The sequence below is a fragment of the Drosophila persimilis genome, unplaced genomic scaffold, assembly GCF_003286085.1.
Source record: "Drosophila persimilis strain 14011-0111.01,24,50 unplaced genomic scaffold, DperRS2 tig00000124-arrow-pilon, whole genome shotgun sequence".
Classification (NCBI taxonomy): Eukaryota; Metazoa; Arthropoda; class Insecta; order Diptera; family Drosophilidae; genus Drosophila; species Drosophila persimilis.
Genome location: NW_020825294.1, coordinates 3,499,233 through 3,521,408, shown reverse-complemented (window position 1 = coordinate 3,521,408; position 22,176 = coordinate 3,499,233). Strand labels below are relative to the sequence as shown.

General features: G+C 40.0%; 1 protein-coding gene across 2 annotated transcripts; it reads left to right on the top strand.

Moving 5' to 3' along the window:
• The first annotated feature begins 3,468 nt into the window (after positions 1-3,468).
• On the top strand, positions 3,469-21,708 carry LOC6593700 (gamma-aminobutyric acid type B receptor subunit 1). Of its 2 annotated transcripts, XM_026987148.1 has the most exons (16): positions 3,469-3,548; positions 7,647-7,904; positions 15,550-15,684; positions 15,769-15,939; positions 16,020-16,236; positions 16,366-16,531; positions 16,596-16,839; positions 16,905-17,054; positions 19,499-19,641; positions 19,701-19,824; positions 19,890-20,006; positions 20,069-20,276; positions 20,345-20,601; positions 20,662-20,799; positions 20,875-21,061; positions 21,179-21,248. In XM_026987148.1, the coding sequence occupies exons 2-16, from the start codon at positions 7,650-7,652 to the stop codon at positions 21,217-21,219; spliced, it is 2,553 nt and encodes an 850-aa protein (XP_026842949.1). In that variant the 5' UTR covers positions 3,469-3,548; positions 7,647-7,649; the 3' UTR covers positions 21,220-21,248. The 2 variants fall into 2 exon arrangements, with proteins under 2 accessions (XP_026842949.1, XP_026842950.1); XM_026987149.1 differs by lacking the exons at positions 3,469-3,548; positions 21,179-21,248 and adding an exon at positions 21,544-21,708 and having other exon boundaries at positions 7,650-7,904.
• Positions 21,709-22,176: the final 468 nt, after the last annotated feature.

Below are 22,176 nucleotides of genomic sequence, written 5' to 3'. Positions count from 1 at the left end.
TTTAATTTTTTAAATATTAGCCGGAAATCGGAATATTTGAAGTATATATTTTTGCACCAAAAAACAAGCTTTTTTATAAATTTACCACAAAAACTGATATTCTTCTTCTCAAAAGACGACAACACTGACTGATTCCGATAACATCTCAGTTCAAATTCAAAATATCTAAAATTTAAAGCTTATCTTCCTCTAAGGAAGTTGAGGCTTGAGGTAGTTTAAAAACCAACTTTGTTTTAACTGTCATGTATATAACAATAATAAATCCAACGAGGATTTTCCATCCTTTAAATTCTCTGAGCTTCTTGCTGTTCCTTATTCCAATTCCTTCTAGAAGTATTCCGACCACATTTAATTCTGTACAAATTGTACATATGTACATCCCCAGAGCTCTTAAGCGTTCAAGTATGGGGGGAAAATCCCTTTTTAGAAATTTCTTGAGCTTGTTTCACTACAGACTTTACTTGTTTACCGCTTAAAGCTAGCTTTAAAAGTACTTTTAAAAACGTTCAGCAGCCAAAAATTGGCTCAAAAATGTAAGCCAATAAAATCCTCACTTGTGTTATGGGAGAATAATTCTTCTCTTTCTATACGATTTTTAAATTTATCTAAAGCTATGCTTTGTCTTTTTTTATACAATTATTTTCCTTGCTTTTGAAACGGTCTTTTCATACGTTTTTGGAATTATTTTTTGTACGTTTTCATTTGATGGTTTTCTTTTTGACATTTTTGTGCACTTTTTCTAACATTTTTTCTGTATTTTTTCCCTATTTTCAGTCATTTTAGGAATACGTTAAGGGAAAATGCTCGGACATTTATTTAATTCATTTTTGAATGGTTTTTAGTGTGCATTTTCGTGTATTCTTTGTGTTTGATGTATGGCATTTTTAATCTATAAATTTGTTTGGGAATTTTCTGAGACCGTTTAACGATTATTTCCTGAAATGGACATTTTGTATTTTTCAGTATATTTTTGACCGACCATTTTTGGTCTCAATGCGAACTATTTTTCGTCTGTTCGGTTGGAAAAGTTGTGGTAGTTTCAGTGTGCATTTTTGTATAACATAATTCACTTAATATCCGTTTGTGGAACATTATTTTGCCATTATTTCTGCAAATATTTGTACGTCTTTTTGTAGTCTTTTATAAATGATTGTGTCCGTTGTGCAGACCGATTCCCTTTGATCCCCTTCTCGTAAACTAAATTGTGTTTGCTGCCAATTAACTTCCGGGGCAAACTTCAAAACAAGTGAATTTGCATTACATTTTCATGAGTAAATATTTGAGTAATTGATTTCCCTTGATGGTCGTGCCACACTCCACACAATGTGGCGCTTTTCATTGGGCCAAAAACTGGACTTTCTGGCCAATGCAAATACAAGGTTTATTTCTGGCCACCACAGAATCCTTCGACTTTAGAGTTTTGTGGTCGACGACGACGACAAAGACGACACAATTGTGCAATGATTTATTCATTGGCAATTAAGTTGAAAACTAATTGGCTGTGCCGGATATCGCCGGATATCGATTCGAAAATAATTTTATAATCCCAGGGAGTGAGAGAGGAAGATACAGAGAGAGCCTTGATAAGGCTCATCAAACATGCATATGCCTCACGAAGGAGGTGGCAGGTGGTGGGGAAAGGGGAAAACGGGGGAAACGGTAACAAAACTACAAGTTGCTATGGCTCAAGCTCAAGGCGTGGCGTTTGGGCATTAAGTGTTGTTTCTGTTGTTGCATTTCCTGTGTGTGTGTGTGGCACACGACAAGCCAACAAAAGGTCAACTCGACAAGTGAGTTAAATGACAAGGACCTTACCTTGGCGGCGGCGGGGTATGCCTCCTCCTCCACGGCCTGTGCGTGTTTGCATGTTTGACTCGCTCTCTGTGCTACGACCCCAAAAAAAAAGGAACTAAACTTTGGCTTTGAATGTGGCATGCAATGCCAGGCAAGGCAAGGCCCATAATGGCCTTTCGCTTTCAAAACAAAACCCCGCAACTCTCCACGCAACAACAACAACAACAACAGCAACAATGTGGTGTATGTGCCCTTGGCCAATTGCGAGTGAATTTTGATGTTTTGACTGGCCATTCCTAAGGCCATTTGACAACTCTATAAAACCGGTGTCCTTAAAACCTCTAACCTCACTACCTCCACCTCCTCCTCCTCCACGCTGTCTCTTTCTTTTGTCCCTCTGTGTCTGTCTCTGTCTCTGTCTCTCTCTAATAACAATAATTGCCCGAAGAGTTTCGCGACTTTCATCTAAACTAAAAGCGAAACTTCAACAGAAACGAAACGACTTGGCAACTGGAATATGTCGATGGCGATGGTCGCAAGCTTTCGGCCAAGGCAAAAGCTCAACCACGGGACTCTGGAAAGCTTTCGTCCTGGCGAACCGAAACCGTAAATGTCAGTCATGGAGTTCCAGTCGTCGGATACATGTGGAACACAACGAACACAACTGGAGAAATTCGCGTCTCATCCCCCAAATACAATGCGAAAAAGTTTCTACAAAAAATAGACAAAAAACTCCAATGCAAAAAAAAAAACAGATACGATACCAAAGGATATAAAACGAAAAATATTTAATTGAGTTTTAAAGGAATTAACGTGTGTGCATCGTGTGGGCATCGAAAGGCGTGTGAAATTGTGTGATGGGTGAAAAAAATCATCTCCTGTGAATCGAATAAATTATTAATTCAGTTCGGTTCGAAAAACGAAAAAAAACGCAATAAATTGATAAGAAAGATTTGAGCCCAGAAATATTATAGTACAAAATATAGCAAAATATAAAAACAAGGATATATAGCCTGTAATCAGGATTCAAACCAAAAGTTGATAATAATTAAGCTTGACAAAAAAGAGAAGAAAAAAAAAAAGGAAAAAGCTCACGCCCCTTCCGAGTGTGTCCCTGTATTTTTCTTTACCTTTTTCTTTTTACTTTTTCCTTTTTTTTGGTTTTACGGTGAAAGTGCAACAACCAGAAGAGATAAGGAGAGAGAGAGATAAGAGAGCAAGAGGCAGAGCTGGAATACTCATCAGTTGGGGATTACGGAATTGGTTTCATTAAAATGGATTTAAGCCAATGCCGATGCGCTGGGTTGCATTTGTGCATGGGATTATCGATTGTAATGCGCAGTCATCAAATTATGTTTGAACAGCACGACCGCCAAGCCAGGAGCAACAATAGCAACAGCAACAGCAGCAGCAACAACAGCAGCAACAGCAACAACAACAGCAGCAGCAGCAACAACAGCTACGTGCAACAACAACTACAACAACAATAGCTTTATCACCATTGAATACCCCCATTGCGCCTCCAATCAGAGAGAAAGAGAGATTGCGTCTTATGAAACAATTGAGGCACCGGCCGAGGCAGCCAAAGCAGCAGACAAAGACAAGGACAAAAACGAAGAGAAAGACGAAGAAGAAGAAGCAACAGCAGCAGCAACAGCAACAGCAACAAAAGGAGCAACAGCAACAATAGCAAACAGCATCAGCAACAGCAGCAACCCAAAATCGCATCAAATTTTTAAACGGCAATACGCAAAGTAAGTGAAGTGTAAATGAAAGGAGAGAAAAAACGGGAATGGGAATGGGACTGAGGGATGCGGGAATTGGCATGGGCATGGGATCGGCATTGTGTACGAATGCGAGTGTATGTATGTGTGTGTGTGTAAAACGGAGACAAAGTTAGAGGCAGAAGTACACCGCAAAAAAAATTTCACCTCTAAACTATCCAGAAATCTATGTTTTTTAGACGAATTCTGTAAAAAATCTGTAATTAGGAATATATCTACTTTTAGATCTCTCTTTCCATATCAAAGGAAATTTATAGATATGATTGGAATACTTTTAAATGGGATTCTGCTGCTTTTTCGCTACCACTAGGTCCACGATTTGTTCTTAGATACATATATTCTTATACTCATTAGATTCAGGGCTGGAAACTTCAGGAACATTTGGTATAGGTTTCCTTAAACACCAATTATAATAACTACAGAGCATTTATGGATCATAGGGGTTATCATATATACATTTCTACACATTTGTCATACTTTAAACATCGTATTATTGGAAATATTCCTTCCGCAATCATTTTTTCTCTCAGCGTAAGAGTATAGGAGTAAGTTCCAGAACGGAAGAGAGAGAGAGAGAAAGCAGGTTGAATGCAGGAGAGAGTTTGAGTACAGGTGTGAACGCGAATGCAGGAAGATGGGGATTACAGGACAGCAGCAGTCAATGCAGGGACAGAAGAGGGGGAGGGAGAGGGTGTACAGGGTAAGTTCCTTCTCGTGCGAGTGGAATTGAAGGAGCGAGAGCAGGTGAAGAGCCACTGAAGTGAAGTGGAAGGCATTTGTCGTCGCTATTTTTTGCAAAAGTCTCGGTGTAATTAATACGTACATGTATGTGTGTGTGTGTGTGTGTTTGTGACACGCGTGTTTTTCAGTGTGCGTGTGTGTGTGCGTGTGTGTGGGTAAACTAGGTCACTAGGAAGTTAGTCCCCTGTTAGGCCCCCCCATCAGCCACTCCATCCCTCCTTTCAACTCACCTTCAAAAGGTGTCAACTCGCAAAATCTCCAACCACACCCCAAAACCCAACCAGCAGCAGCACAACCGACCCCGGCCCCACCTCCCACCAGGCAGCATGATTAACGGTTCAGTGCGATTAACTGGCAAACAATTTTCGAGTGTTGGCAGGGGATGGGGGGGATGCTGATGCTTAAGCGTGTCTGTTCCTGTCTGCGCCTCTCTGTGTGTGCGTGCGTGCGTGTGTGTCGTGCTTGTGTGTGCCGTGCGCGAAATTATGTTGCCTACTTTCGAGGGCATTCATTCAATAACCGCCGACAATCATATGCAAACGTACCCTGGTTTAGTATCTGTGTGAATGAGTGCGTGCATGGAGGTATGCGTGTTACCAACAACAACAACATATCATATTTTTTGTACAGGGGAAAAAAGTATGCTTTTTGCAGGAGTTTGGAACACTGCCGAAGGCGCAGAAAAAAAAGCTATCAGCCAGGGCGAAGAAGAAGAGATATTGAAAAGGGAAGAGAGACGTGCTGTCGAAAGGGGGAGAAGAAGTGTGGGGGGTGGGACTCCTATAAAAAAAAAACCAAAGTAAAACACATAAAACTCAGGCGCCGAAGCGCAAAATGCCCTTTGCCCAGAAAAGAACAGCCAAAAATAAATAGAAACTGCTTATTTATTTATTTGTTTCGACAAATCTCAATTGAAACAAAGCTTAAAAGCTTTCAAATCAAAACTCAAATAGAAACCACACCACACACACACACACCACACCGAAAATAGACACACAGATACAAACATACAGAGACAGAAAGACAGACAGAGAGACAAATAAAAACCACAGAAAAAGGGAATGATACAACAAAAAGAAAACGAGAGACAATTACTATTAAATCCAAGTTCAATTTGGTCAGCACACAATTGAATTTTACAGATTTGATTTGGCTTCCATTGCTGATTCGACGGATAAACTATTCCGTATAGTATGTATGTGCATAAGTTCGAGGATTAGCCTGCGGGGATTTTCGGTTTGGACTCTGATCCGACCCGCTTTAGCAGCAGCCACTTTAGTGCCTAATGAGATTTTGCTAATTAAAACTAAAATTAATTTAAACGCGAGAGGATTTGCAATTCCGGTAGTCGTATTGATGGAAATTGAATTAAGTCGCTTTATTGCATTGGATTATTGGATTACGTGTCAAATGTGATGGATAGAGAGAGAGAGAGAGAGAGAGAGAGAGAAAGAGAGAGAGAGCTGATGCCTTGGCACTCCAGTTTTTCGATTAAAAAAACCGGGAGAAAAACTAATGCAAAATCAATAAAGATTAATTCCTCTAAAAATTCCATTTCAATTTCAAAAGAAATCTTTGGGCAAGAATTTTCCTCAGAACATACTCCTAAAATAAATCCAAAAAATTGTCAGGACAACAAATTATGTGGAAACGCTATAAGAATATTCCATCAAAGTAAAAGGTGCAGTACAGTCCCCTATTTCAAAGGAATATGCAAGAAAATAAATACTCCAAATGTTTTTTCATCTTTCTCAAAGAAATATAAAGACTTTTCATCTCATCCCCAGTTCCCAGAAGCTGCCATATTTTGCTTTCGAACAAAAAGGTAGAACACAAAACCTTTATCAAAAGAAATTCAAGATTCAATCCTTTTAAAAGAATTCGAAAGCCATTTTTCTTGTTTGTTATTTCTTAGAAACTCCTTGGCAAAGAAAAACATGGGAAATAGAAAATGGGGTTGGGTTTCCCTCCATCTCAAATGAATGAGCAGGCAATGCACAAATGAAAATCCCTGGCGTAATGCAGCTTAAGGAATAACAACCAAAAATGTTTCCCAAAAAGTATGATTAAATGAAACGTTTTAGAACTAAAATGAAACGAAAAAAAGTAAAACTTTCTGATGAAGAAAAAACAATTCATTTAGAAGTGAATTAGATTATGGAGAATTTTATTGCATGCTATTATAAAAGCTGCTTAGAAATATAAAGCTGCTGAAAGGATTTCAGATATGGAGATGTTCCTCCTTCTCTGTGGAATCTTTGAAGCAAATATTCCTTTAAATTAAACATCAAAGAGATGTCATAATAAATATTTTGGTGTTAGAAAAATCCAGGTTTTCTGTGCAGAACCTAAATGGATTCTTTTCATAGCTTAATTTTCGAAAATATAAGGTTTTCAAAACATACTGAAATCTATTAATGTTTGGGGTGTTCACAAGAACTTTTTCGTAAACCATAGCTATTACCAAGGATATATGTATGTATGTTCCTCAAAGATTTATGAGTACTAAAGCTCTAACAATCAATCGAAATGAATGAATCTCAATCAATGTAAAGACTTTGATTGCTCAAAGACTAGATTGAAAGGGTGTAGTAACTTTTAAAGGGTATCTTTAACTTTATTAAGAACCTCAAAAGTGTCACTTAAATTCCTTAGATAAGGCTAAAGTGTAGACAACGATTAAAGACCCAAGGTTAAGGTTTAAGTTATACAGGGATTTCTGCAAACTAAATCAAAATATAAACTCCCGAAATCCACTCCCGTCTAAATCAATTTCTAGAATTAAACAATTTTCCATAAATATATGTGTCATATCTTGGAGACCCGCAAGTCCAGTCCAATCTATGCACAAATTAACATATTATCTGGAGCCCACATCTGGCAGTAAATCGCAGGCAAGCCCAAACCCGGCCCGGTATCCCGGTATGCCCCAAAATCTGAAGGACACCACACAGCAAAGTGTATAAATTGCTTACGTTTGCCCATGTAGTCATAAAAATTGCTTTGGCACATAAAACGAAGCTTGACGCTCGCTTTGGTTTTGTCTTGGGTTCTGGTTTTCTGTTTCTGGTTTTATTTTGTCTCTCGTTTTGGTTTTCATCGTTTTTTGGGCTTGGTCCTAGCTGTGGCCCGGGGGCCGTGGGCTATGGACTGTGGGGTGTTGTCCTTCTTATATTTCCTATTCGGTCTATTTGTATTTGTATTCGTCCCGATTTGTACGAGTATTTTGCTGTGTTCTCGCTATGGCAAATTCGGTAATCACATTTGAAGCGTTTTATTTGTTTTGTCTCATTCCGGTTTTGACTGTTTCCTCTGTTTCCATTACAGGATATGACAAGTGATGGTGCTGTTACGTTTTGGATATTTTTGCTTTGTTTGATAGCCACCTCGCCGCACCTGAAGGGAGGCGAGGCGGGTAGGCCCGATGAGCTGCATATAGGTGGCATCTTCCCCATAGAAGGCAAAGGAGGATGGCAGGGCGGGCAGGCATGCATGCCGGCCGCAAAACTGGCATTGGATGATGTCAACAAGCAGCCAAATCTTCTACCAGGCTTCAAGCTCATCCTCCACAGCAATGACAGTGAGGTGAGTACTCAAAATAGGGGATAAGCTGTCTAACTCTGTGTGTCTATGCCACTGTATTTATACATTCCCTTTGGCATATGATATGTGTATGTATGAGTATGGTTCTCAGACCCCTTGGGTGCCACTTATTTTGTTTTTTTCTGTTTTGTGTTTCACTATTCCACTGATGACTGGAGAAGGAATTCCACTGGAAGGGGGGGGCTGGCATTCATTAGCATATTTCTCTAGAGACTTTGATCCGGGCTGCCCTGCCTTCTAGTTTTATTATGATTTCTGTCATAGTTTCCACCCATTTAAAGGGTATTTATACGCCACAGTGTTCCGCAAATTGAATTCTCCGCAATTTCTCCGCCATTCCATCCTGCCGTCCGGCAGCAGCCGCAGTCTTTTTGCAACAATTCCCTGCTCCTTTCGAGGATTAACGACCGTACATAAATTGTAATTGAGTTTTGGGTGAACGGCGTGGCCGGACGGGGCAGGACTTGGAGCTGAGCGTTGACCATTTCGCAGGCAATTACATTCATCAAAGTAGAGTTGGGATAAATCGTTGTTTTATGTGTGTGTCATTTGTACTCGAAGAAAAGGTATTTAGGCGAGCAGATGGTGGCATTATCGTGATTATAGCTATAACTACTATATGTTCAATTATTGATTACAATGGACAATTGGAACTAAAGAAAAGAAAGTACGGCTGTTCTCGAAACATCTCTAAGAGAATTTTGCTGTATTTAGAGAGGCTATGGTGAGGATTCTATTGAATATACAACATTTTATAAAAGGTTCTTCCTCTTTCTACAAATTTTAGTACTTACTTTTATACCTTTAATAGATAGTAGGATGATATATTAAAGGTGCACTTTTTTATACTATTTTGGAGTTTTTTTTACATTTTAGTTAGGGTTTAAATATTTATGCAAAGAATGGATTATTCCTATGAATAAAAATGCAAATATAAATAGGGTTAGATTAAGGTTCTTAAGAATGCATCTTATTCTGTTAGAGATAGTTTAGACACACTACATCTTTTATGTAAAAAAATTGTGTCAATCGAGAGCGAGCAAGGCGAGTGAGTCGGGGGTTGTCCTCGTGTTTCTTAACTTTTCTTTTTTACGCAGAAGTATAAGTAAATCGTTTAATTATTGAGCAACACTTTTAAAACAATTTTGTAGACATTTCCGAAGATTTAAGGAACATCATTGTAATATCAAACTCTTCTCCTATAAATTCCATAAAACCTGATTGCTCTGAAGTAGGTAACGAGAGAACATCCAATTAAATGAATTGACTATCAGCCAATATTTATTTTAACTGTTAAATAAATCTCTTACAAAGCCCCCTCGGAAAAGTTTCCAATGGCACAGAACGTAAAACCTAAAACTGTAACTAAAGTTTCAATTTTCCATTGAAATTCAAAGCGAAATTTGAACAAAGAACACTTTTGGGCACACAAAGAGACAAAAAGGCCAGCAGCGTTTACTATCAGACAAATGCCGGCGCTACCCCCAGCCCCATCCGCCATATAAAATGTCGTATATCATAATTAATGGCCGGCAGGAGAGAGTCCCAGGACCCTCACTCGAAAGTAGCTTTGGTCCCTGAATAAAGTACCCCTATCAATGTACAACCACCCCTCAACCCCCCACCACCGCCAATCCACCCGTTCATACAACTATTTTTATATATTTTAATATTTTTGCTTTTGTTTTTCGCCATTTTAAGGGTCTGCTTGCGGTACAGTTGTTGCGGTTTTGACTACTACTTTAGTTTCGGCCCTGGTCTGGTCCTGTGGCATGGTGTATGCTGCACGGAGGGGGCATGAGGCATGGGTGCTGTCTATTTATAAGCGCGAACCTCATTAGTTTTAAGTGAGCGAAAAGCTTAACTACTTGTTTTGAGTTTTGAATGAGGTCACTTTGCCGCGCTCGCGAGCTCTCGCTCTCTCTCTCTCTTAGCTTTCAGCTCATCATTTGAGTTATTTTTATTCAAGGCTGACAGGAGGGACAGCCACACATATAGTACAGACAGACACACAGACGGACCCGCCGCACACTCGTGGCCAGTACCAGTACGGACTGATAGCCGCAGTAGATATTGTATGGCTATGGAACCGGGGGGGGAGTAGGAGTACTGACTGAATTCTGTTCAGTCAGTTCTCGGTTCGCTGGATTTGAGCCTCCTGCTTTGGCGTTCCGTTATGTTTGTGGCTTTGGCAAACAGCTTCCGTTAAATGCTGCATAATTAGTTGCCATCTCCCTGCCACATCACATGGCGCGGCGACAAGCGGCAAAGGTCGCACGCAATGTTTGCCTTTGCCCTCACTGCCTTCTCCTGCCAGTCGTCTCTCTCTCTCAGCCAGCCTCAGAGTCAGCTTCAGCCTGAGCTTCAGCTTCAGCTTTTGCCTGTGCCTGTGCCTTTTGCTTGACCTACTTTGACGTGTGAAATGTCCCAAAGAAGCGTGCACAGGGGCACAGGGAGGGATAAAATAACAGATTTAAGAAAAGCAACGACGCTTTGGAATACCCTTATACTCGTAGGGTCAAAGATAAACCCTACCATTTTTGGTAGTTCAATGAATGACTTCTTTACATTTCAATTTCACACCAAGTATTGGCTAGAAGATGGTTCTGATTTGTATTATTATTGTAAAAACTAGTTAAAGCCATAAAATCATTTAGTGTAGTTTTATTCGCCTAACTTTGAATACATTCAATTTAGGACCTCGTTTTTCTATGGAGGACTTTAAAACAATTTGAATATGTTTCTTCAAAAATTAGCAGATATTATGTGAAGAATATTTTGTATTATTGTGAGATTTTTATAGATATATTATGCTCATAAAACTGGAGTATTTTCCAAGAAAAAGTCTTTCAGATAGAGACTCCATCCCTTCTAATGAGAAAGAGATTTTCATGGATTTATGATGCTCATAAAACGACTAAGTCTTTCAGATTTATACTCCTTTTCTTCTAATACTGATCAAAAATATAAACAGATCTTTATTATGTAGCACCGATTGGTTTGCTGAAGAGATTTCAGAATTGGAAGAGCTATAGCTAATAGATCCCAGCGGTCCAAAAGGCAGCATATTTATGGGTGCGAGAAAAAGTGTTTCCACGATATCTAAGTCTTGGAATGCCTTTTGAAACTATAGTGTCTTTGTCTGTCTAAATATGACCCAAATATGATTCCTTCTCTGCCTTTCAAACTTGTGTACAAAAAGAAATCATAATACCCTCTGTTAGGGTAAGAGTATTACCCGCAGGAGAGAAACTATTAAACAAGAGAGCTCGCCCTCGTCCTGGCACTGGCACTGGCTATGGCTATGGCTGGGTCATAATGCGGCATGCCTCGGGACCTGGCACACATACATAAATATACCCAGGGATCTACAAAGACGATGGTGGGGGAGCAGCAGTACCAGTATGTACGGGATAATACTTATGCATAAACAGGGACTGGACACGAAAACGGAGCCAAAGGAGCAAAGAAGAAAAAACAATTATAGAGGTTGTTTACACGCAAAGCCCGTAAGAAATATGAAAATTGTCGTCAGAGTTGTAGGAGGAGTGGGTGGCAACAGTGGGTGGAGCCGGGACTTGAAGAGGGAACAACAAACTGAGAAAAAACGAGTTTGCCATGTAAATGAATGAGTGGAGAGAATGAATAACTGAATGAATGAATCATTCATATGGTCAACGTGGATATATCACATTTCCTTCATATGGAGGGGGGGCAAAAAAAAAACGAAAGAGAGAGAAGAGGAAGGGAGAGACAGAGAGACACCATAATGAATTATTCATTAGCCATGAATGATTCTTGTTTAATTGATAATTTTCATGTCTGGGGAATAAATAAAAAATGTTTAAAAAAAAAGCGTAAAAAAAGTTATTCCAAATGAAGGCATAAATTAGCATTGAAAACGCAAATTAAAAAGCTGAATCTAGATTCGTGAAATTATATTTCCAGATATGATTAAATGTTTTAGAAACATGTTGAAAGATATTTCGTATACTACAAATAGTGCAGGTATCTACAGAGTATAGCATAGTATACTCGATTGCAGATTATTGACGTGGCGATTATTATAACCAGAACTAAACAAAACAGATGTATATATACTATTCACCGAAAAAAATGCGTGATCTGCCACATCACCCACACGCGAGACACGATAAATGGAAGAAGTATGGATGGGATCCGGCTCTGAGAAGACGAAGATTTACTTATTCTACTGGCAATCGTTGGGATAAACACACAACACACACACAGACGAGACACTCAAAATCCATGCCACGGAATTTACTACAATATCCCTAGATCTATCTAGAAAGCTCTCCGCAAAATACCCCAAAATATATCGCCCAGAAATATCCCCAGGACTATTCATAGAACTCTCCGGACAAAACTTTCCCCTCCAACTCTTCGAACAATCTCTAGAATAAAATCCCAGAAATCTCCCGAAAGAACTATCCCTAGAACTTTCCTTCAGCTTTAAAATATTAGTTCTGATTCGTCCGAAAATGTAGACATATTCCAAATTTCAGTAAAGAAACACCTAAGTAATCTGAAATAGTTTTGAGCCCTAGATCCTTAGATTATGTTCTCTCCAAAGAAAGTTGATGGCCGTTGGGCATCCTCCCCCAAGGAAACCGACGACGCGAGCATGCAACATCGACAATCGAAAACGGGGAGTTCAAAAGGAAGCCGCAATACTATGTCGGAAAGAGCTGAAGAAAACAAAAAGCAGAAGGATCCATGGACGGTCTACGATGCCAAGGTAAATCTCCGCATAAGTGATTGCCTTGTGATGCTGGAGTGCAGCCCCCAACCGGAGGAGGCATTCCACCACAACTCCCGGGAATGCCAATGCGCAAGGGAGTGGCTCAATGAACTGACATCTATGAAATGCGACACGGTGCTGGAGGCGTGCCTGCGGAACGGATACATTAGTGCGTTGAGTGTGTGCCTAAACCAGAAGAGCCTCTACGGGATCTTCGAGCAGATGCCACCGGAAGAACTCAATTTGATGGAAATTCTGGACACCTCGACTAATGCGTCATCGAATCATGCATCATTCAGGACAAATCATGCGTCGAGGCAGCAGTTTGAATCGACGCGGGGACCACAGCGACCCTTTGAGACAACGAATTTGGAAAGTCCTCAGTCTTCAAGCCGACAACCGCGGGAAGCGGTGGATAGACAACAGCGTTTCATGGAAGAACCGCAAGGACTTAGGATAGAACCTCAGGTATATAGGGCAGAAGAACCGCAGAGATTCCAGCCACAGCGGCAGCGATATCAGGAACAGCCACAGTCAGAAACCTTCTATGATCCTGCCACCTTTCCACCAGCGCCCCATGTGCGGCAACAGTCGGGCGCCTACTACAAACCGTCGAGCGTGAAATTCGACACCTTCGGGGCGCCCCCTCGCGTCAAGGCGGCAAGTAAAAAAGGAAAAGGGTTCTCCCCATCAGGTGAAGAAGGAGGAGGTGTGACAGCTAAGGATTTGGGCAGTGCCATCAAAGAGGCTCCTCCTGATTCTTATTCTGCTATGCCCACACGTTCGATTCTGAAACGGAGCTGCTTCAACGGGCAGGCCCCTCATGTTTATCCATCATATGTCAAGACGCCACTATCTTTCAATGATAAACAATACTTTGATGATGAAATTTGTTATAAAAGTCCATTGAAATCCTGTAAAACGAAATTCGCTAGCCAGAAAGAGTACGCGATCAAGGGATCCAGACAGAAAGAGTACGGCTTCAAGCGATCGAAACAGAAGGAGCAGCAGATCGAGCAACACAACACTCATGGCACCCCGACGAATCAGTGGAAACCAGAGGCCGCCGAGGAGGAGTCTGACAGAGAGAAAACCAGTCAAACTGTGATAACAAACCGCTATTGCGACATGACCTTCCTAAGGGAGTGCATTAGTCGCGCGCTGCGCGGTGAAACATCCGAGGGAGCAAACGACTATCTGGATTGTGAGATAGAGAGCTACAAGAAAATCTGCAGCCGATACAGATGCGACGATCCCGAATACAAGAAGAAAATGCTCGGAGGGGATCCTATTGAGCAGAGGACATACCTGTTGCGCAATATGGAAGAGGATTTGACCAATTATGTTCCTTTACTGAGGAAAAGAAAGATGACAATTTAAAAGATCTCAGAATACAATTAAAATTTACCAAAAATATGCTCATCGAAACCACTGAAACACATTTAGAACATTTTTGGGGAACAGATAATTGTTATACCCGATACTCAAAATGGGTTGAGGGGTATATTAGATTTGTGCTAAAAGTGGACTTGTGTAACGTCCAGATAGCGTTTCCGACCCCATTTAGTCGGTCTGCCTGACCCTATGAGCGCCTAGTGCTCAAAGACTATAAGAGCTAGAGCAATGAAATTTTATATCCAGAATTCTGTGATATTTCTCTGTTACAAGTTACAAGTATTTCAAAACTTCGCCCCGTCTCCTTCCGCCCCCACAAAGGAAGAAAATCTGTGGCATCCACAATATTGAAGAAAATTACCATATCTACCAGATTTCCGAATCTGAATCTTTGTCGGACGGAGGAGAGCCATTGATATATTGCACCAGATAAGAAGGTGTTAAAGTGCCCTAATTCACGAATCATTATAGGTGGTGTTGCGTGATTTATTCATAAATAATGTTAACCCCATAACTCCCATAAATTCAAAAAAAAAAGATATGCATTTACATTGTGAATTTTACACACAAAGTTAAAGGCCAACAAAAATAAATCTAGCATTCCGTATTGCAATATTTATTGGAATAATTAATTAGAAGCCCAGAAATAATGCAAGATTTATGGAGGAGTCAGGCTTTTTCTATTTAAAATGGTAAAATTTTTACATTTTAATTTTGTGGAGTGAAAAAGTAAATCAAAGATTTCAATAAACACATTTTATTAAGCCTATTAAATTTGAGCTATGAAATATTTATAGAATGAGTTTTGTGAATAAAAGATGCACATTTTTGTACTGCTTTTGCCACCAGATATTGTGTGTTGGAAAGCTGCAAATTTTTTAGTACACAATGAAGTGTTTGAAGTCTTTAAAAATAAGTAAAGAATATAAATAATGCTTCACAAAATAAGTCGAAAAAAACTATTGAAATTTGGAAATATTTAAATAGCATCAACTGTAGCATCAGTTTGCCAAGAATAATGTTCATTAAATTAAACATTTGTTTAAATTTGATTGGAAATTCATTCATTTTAATACAAGTTAAACCATTTCCCGTCATAAATCTCGTATGTTAATCGACTCGAATTACCGTTTTATGTAGTCATCCGAGTACTCGTAAATCTCACAGGAAATAAAGCATTTTAATTATTATTTCCCCTCCAATGACAGACAACAATAAATCACACAATTGCAGAATTTTCAAAAAATAAGAATCGTTTGGTTTGGATTTCTACAACTGCTTAAGAACCACTACACACAATAATCAATAATCCCAGACACATGTATACGAGCCAACAATTGGGAAGTTATTTATTTATATTTCAACAGAATATTTAGCCGCAGAAAATACATATATTTGTTCTGTTGGCAAGCCACCGAATGAGGTTAGAAAGCTAATTCACTTTTCGTTCTATTCTATTGCCATTGACAGTGCGAGCCGGGACTGGGCGCCAGTGTGATGTACAATCTGCTGTATAATAAACCGCAAAAACTCATGCTACTGGCTGGATGCAGCACTGTGTGCACCACTGTGGCAGAGGCTGCCAAAATGTGGAATCTCATTGTGGTGAGTGTGCTGGCTGCCAAATTGCATAATGCAAAATTCCATAATGATTCCCACTCTCTGTTCTCTCTTCTCTTTTCACAACAGCTTTGCTATGGAGCCTCGAGTCCTGCCCTGTCAGATCGTAAGCGTTTCCCAACGCTTTTCCGTACCCATCCATCGGCCACGGTGCACAATCCAACGCGCATTAAACTGATGAAGAAATTTGGTTGGTCTCGCGTGGCCATCCTACAACAGGCCGAAGAAGTATTTATATCGGTAAGTCGATGGTGGTGGTACAGTCACAACAAAACACATCGTGATATTTATAAGAGAAACATCTTTGTAAATAATTTCAGACCGTAGAAGATCTTGAGAATCGATGCATGGAAGCTGGCGTTGAAATCGTAACTAGACAATCATTTCTATCCGATCCAACAGACGCCGTACGCAATTTACGACGCCAGGATGCACGCATCATTGTGGGACTCTTCTATGTGGTGGCCGCCCGTCGAGTGCTCTGCGAAATGTACAAACAGCAGCTCTATGGGCGGGCACATGTATGGTTCTTCATAGGTAAGCACTAAGGGCAGTTACACGAGTCCCGAATCAGTCGAGCGCGAAGGGTCTCTGTTCGTGACATGTGTCCATTCACTTATGCAAAATTTATGGGAATTCCTTTTATATCCATTCCCTTTTTTCCAGGCTGGTATGAAGATAATTGGTATGAGGTGAATCTAGTATCCGAGGGCATCACCTGTACTGTTGAGCAAATGCGTATAGCTGCTGAAGGACATCTAACGACAGAGGCTCTCATGTGGAATCAGAACAATCAGACAACAATATCCGGTATGACTGCAGAGGAATTTCGGTAAGCGAATCAATGAATATAAACACATCATGTCCATAACTAAAATAAATGTTTCCCTCTATAGACATCGACTGAATCAGGCTTTAATTGAGGAGAAATACGACATAAGTCATGGGCGCTATCCGGAGGGCTATCAGGAGGCACCCCTAGCCTATGATGCTGTCTGGAGTGTGGCATTAGCTTTTAATAAAACAATGGAACGTCTAACGATGGGCCAGAAATCCCTGAAAGATTTCACCTATACGGACAAGGAAATTGCCGATGAGATCTATGCGGCCATGAATTCAACACAGTTTCTGGGTGTATCGGTAAGTATTCATGAATGTTCCACAATTCTATGAGATTTCCTACAAAGGATTCTAATTTTCTTTAGGGCGTTGTGGCATTCAGCTCGCAGGGCGATCGTATTGCCCTCACACAGATCGAACAGATGGTGAAGGGCAAGTACGAGAAATTGGGATACTACGACACCCAGCTGGATAACCTAACCTGGTTGAATACCGAACAATGGATTGGTGGCAAGGTGAGCATTGAAATATCATTCAAAACAATAATTGTAGACTTAGAGTAATCAGAACTTTTATAAGCAAAATGTCTGATAAAGATAAGAAGCCGGAGAAAGCAGAGGATACCAAACGAGATAGCTCTGGCAAACCGCCTGCTCCTTCAGTTAGTCCCAAACCAAAATCTGAGAAATCTAAGAAAGGTTCTGATACAGAAAAACCTGTAGAATCGCCACAAACCTCTGCGGATAATCAAAAGTTGGAATCAAAAATATATGAGGCGGAAGCATCTGAAGGTAAAGCTTTGCCGAACCACACTGAACATGCAACAGATCTAGAAAGCGAGGAAACCCTACCACAAAGCCAACAAAATGGGAGTATTGAAACTCAAACAAGCTTTGTATCGGGGTTAGATAATGCAGAAGGTCAACAATCAGTGGATCAAATACTTAGTAAAGCTGAACATGCAATAGAGCCAGAAAGCCAGGAAACCCTACCACAAAGCCAACAAAATGAGAATATTGAAACTCAAACTAGCTTTGTATCGGAGTTAGATAATGCAGAAGGTCAACAATCAGTAGATCAAATACCCAGTACCACAGTTTTAGAATCTACACAGGAAAATAAAATACATCTTGAGCCAATCGAGACGGATAACGAGCTACAAGAGGAGGATAATGTAAGTCTGGTTGGTACTCAGACCACCGTAAGTGTGCAGACCTCTCACCCAAAGAGAGATTCAGATGATAGTGATGCAAATTCTGAAAGTGAACTGCCCTACGTACCCGACTGCGGTGAAACGGTGCCGGACGATAGACTTAAAGATATCCCAAGTGTTAAAAGACCTTCGTTCGACAATGTCAGACATGAACCATCTATTGGTGGTGTGTCCAGACGATTCAAAGCACAATCGACGCCTACTACGGCAGACAATCAGTTCCTAACCCCAGAATATATAAAAAAATTGTATGCCCAGAAAGACCAAGAGGAATCTGAGTTAAGAAATCGCGGAAAAGTCAGAACTTTAGAAGAGATACGGGGTCCTAAGAGCACAGGCACACACCAGTTCTCCGAAGAAGAACAAGAAAATGAAATATCTTTAGATGATAATGATGATCCTCTTATAAAACATAAAGCCAGTAATACTAGAATCTCTCGAGTGTCTCAAAGATGGGAGGAGGATTTTGATGAAATTATCGTATATGAAAAAGATTCAAAGGAAGAAACAGTGAAGACTACGGAAATAATAGAGGAAAAAGAAGAGGAAATTTCAGCGGAAATTAAAAGTGAACCATCTATATCTCAGATGCACTATCACTTTTACGGTCTTTTACGAGACATTGGGGTTAACACAGTAAACCCTTGCGATCCGATCGATGATGGTACACCCATCGATCCCATAACTCCCTTCAAAATAGATATGAATCGCATAAACGAACTGTTTGCAGCGCCACAGTCGGAGTATGGGACATACGAGATGGAAACTGGCAGTCGTTCCTACTATGAGGGATGCGAATACCACTTTCCAGGCAGAAACCATTGGAGTAGGCTCTTTCGTGATGGCTTTCAAGGGACGTACCTATCACGGCTTCCAATGCACTGGGTCTATACGGTTCTATCTACCGTGGGATATATATTATTTGTGTTTCTCTTTAGCATGGCCTGGTTCGATCATATTACGGAGGATATGACCAACAATCAACCAATTACAAAAATGTTGCAACCCCATTTAAGTCTTTCTCCGACTGCAACACGTGGGCTCACATTTGACCCACGAAACGATACTGAAGTCAATGATATGTACACCAGGATTTTGGACTTTTTCAAGAAATATGACAACTTGGAGGAGAGTGAACGCTTCGGACCCTGCACGGCTGATCAAAAGTTTGGGTATATGAGCAGGTCGCCTTGTGTATTCCTCAAAATTCATCGTCTGATTGGATTCAAAACTGTTCCTTATACACATCCAGATCAGGTGGACAGAGAACACTGCAAAACACACGATGAAATGATATTAAAGAGTCTTTTAAGGAACATCACATCCCAAGAGGAACGTCAGAATCGCATTTGGCTTACTTGCAGCACCAAACCCAAGAATAAAATTCAAATTGAGTTCTATCCAGAGCCAGCTATACGAACGGAATACACGGATATTGAAGAGAAATTTGTAAAAGACACACTTGACCAGGGGGATTTGAATCGTATTGTGGCTCTCAAGCTACGAAATCTAAGAGCAAACGAACGAATTGACATCAATTGCAAGATCTGGGCACAGAATATTTACCATAATGAAGAAGATTTTGGTCAAGTTTCGTTTTTTGTAATAATGGGACATGAGAAGAATCGTCAGAGGGTGCAACAGGCCCTCATTTATCATGATTCATTGTGATTTCTTATTAATACTTCTTGTAGATACTAATTCTTATAAAGTAATACATTTGAATGGGTTTATATATAAATTTAGGTTCCTCAAGATCGCACAATTGTTACCCATGTCCTACGCACAGTTTCCTTGCCATTATTTGTGTGTATGTGCACCATCTCCAGTTGCGGCATCTTTGTTGCATTCGCCTTGATCATCTTTAATATATGGAATAAGCATAGAAGGTAACTATTAAAGAGAGAGTTCCCCTTCGGCGCATGTTTAATTTCTATCAAATTTGCAGAGTAATACAATCCTCACATCCTGTTTGCAATACGATCATGTTATTTGGTGTCATCATCTGTCTCACATCAGTCATCTTATTGGGCATGGACGGACGCTTTGTAAGCCCCGAGGAATACCCAAAGGTAAGATATCCCTACTGAAGTTATTTCGACTCCTTTATTCACACGTTTTTTTCCACTTTTTAAAGGTTTGCCAAGCTCGAGCTTGGTTATTATCCACCGGTTTTACATTAGCATATGGTGCAATGTTCAGCAAAGTCTGGCGTGTGCATCGTTTTACAACAAAAGCGAAAACTGACCCGAAGGTACAAGAATCATTAAATATTGACTTAACCCTATTGAAAAACACAACGTTTTCTTACTGTAGAAAAAAGTGGAACCTTGGAAGCTATACACCATGGTTTCGGGCCTCTTATCAATAGATTTAGTGATATTACTCTCATGGCAGATCTTTGATCCGCTGCAGCGTTATCTCGAAACATTCCCACTCGAAGATCCAGTATCTACAACTGATGATATTAAAATACGTCCAGAGCTTGAGCATTGTGAAAGTCAACGCAATTCCATGTGGTTAGGTAGGTACCCAAATATCTTGATTATAATTTTCCATTAGGAACTCACACAGATATTTCTGTACCTACAGGCCTTGTCTATGGCTTTAAGGGCCTTATTCTGGTGTTTGGCCTATTTTTGGCCTATGAGACGCGTTCCATTAAAGTGAAACAGATCAACGATTCGCGTTATGTGGGCATGAGCATCTACAATGTGGTCGTTCTATGCCTGATAACAGCACCGGTGGGCATGGTCATTGCATCGCAACAGGACGCATCCTTTGCCTTTGTTGCTCTAGCTGTGATATTCTGTTGTTTCCTAAGCATGCTGCTGATATTTGTGCCAAAGGTATGTCCTCCCATCCGTCTTTTAATAACCAATTAAGAGCGATGCAAATGCCTTTCGCAGGTCATTGAGGTCATACGACATCCCAAGGATAAAGCCGAGTCGAAATACAATCCCGATTCGGCCATATCGAAGGAGGATGAAGAACGCTATCAGAAACTGGTTACCGAAAACGAGGAATTACAACGATTAATAACACAGGTAAACAAATCAATCAACATATCAAATATGTTGTTCCGCTTACATTCATTCATGGATTCCCAATGCCATTTGCAGAAGGAGGAAAAGATACGGGTCCTACGACAGCGGCTCGTGGAGCGGGGCGACGCCAAGGGCACAGAACTGAATGGAGCAACGGGCGCCGCCTCTGCAGCAGCAGCCACGACGTCACAACCCGCTTCTCTCATCAATGCATCCGCATCCGCACATCCCACGCCCGCAGCCACACTCGCAATCACACAAGGTAAGTGATCCACATAGATAATGATGATGGATGATCCCTCTCCTCATAGACATTTGCATGCGGAACTTAACTGTTGTATTAGCTCGATATAATTGTAATGTTTTCAATCTCAATTAGAAATTTTGGCCATTTTCGTGGGCATTGACACAATTGATTAGGTACAACGGCGTAGAAATGGAGTTCAAAGGTTATATTGCATACTATGCTACGCAAAACTCACCTGCCAGCACACTAAGCACTTAATTTCATTAAAATATCTCCTTTAAAACACCTAAAAACACACAATTTCACTTTTTTCCGCACAATTTTAACTCTCAATAATACGGTAAATTCGATCAACAAGTGGTGTCGATGGTTGTGCATCCGATACTTGCTAGTATCGATATAGCTATTCTATCTCTCTATCGATGTTTCGATCTTCTTTTTTAATTTGAACTTTGAATTTGAATTGAAACTAATTCCATTGTGATTTCCTTTTGCAGATACTCATGAGCATCGTACATGAAAAAACTTGTCAATTTCCTTTGCGTGATAGGTGAATTATACAAGAGAAAATATGAAATGCATATAAGAAGGATGAAAAAAACGAAGGAAGAAACGGACAAATTTAATATATAATGTGTACTTAATAAACTTTGTATCAACTTTAAGCTGAGCTAAATAAGTGAATTGGTAGCAGCAATTTTGTAGATTAACTGAAATATGTATTGTACCTTAAACGTGTTAGCATTAATATGGAAAACGAAATACTTTTAACTTACAAATAACTAAGACAAAACGAAAAGAAAACTCTACACTAGCATCTGAACTAAGCAAATTGTTAGGCTTTAAAGTTGGAAAAAAAAACAAACAAAAAAAAACAGTAGTCAAGAAAGCAAACCGAAAACCAAAACCAATCATGTTAAAGTTAGTAATTTTTAAATGCAAAATGGGAAAAGACAAAAATTGTTGTGTTTTTTAGTACATATTACTGTTGATTTCGTTTCGCACCTATTTTGCTCAGTGCTGTCTCCTAGAGCTCTATTAATGCATAGCCTGCAAGAACAAACTCACACACAAAAGATTCCCCCCATGGCGGCCTTCTCCTGAACTTTTGTTATATGTATCTTACAAGA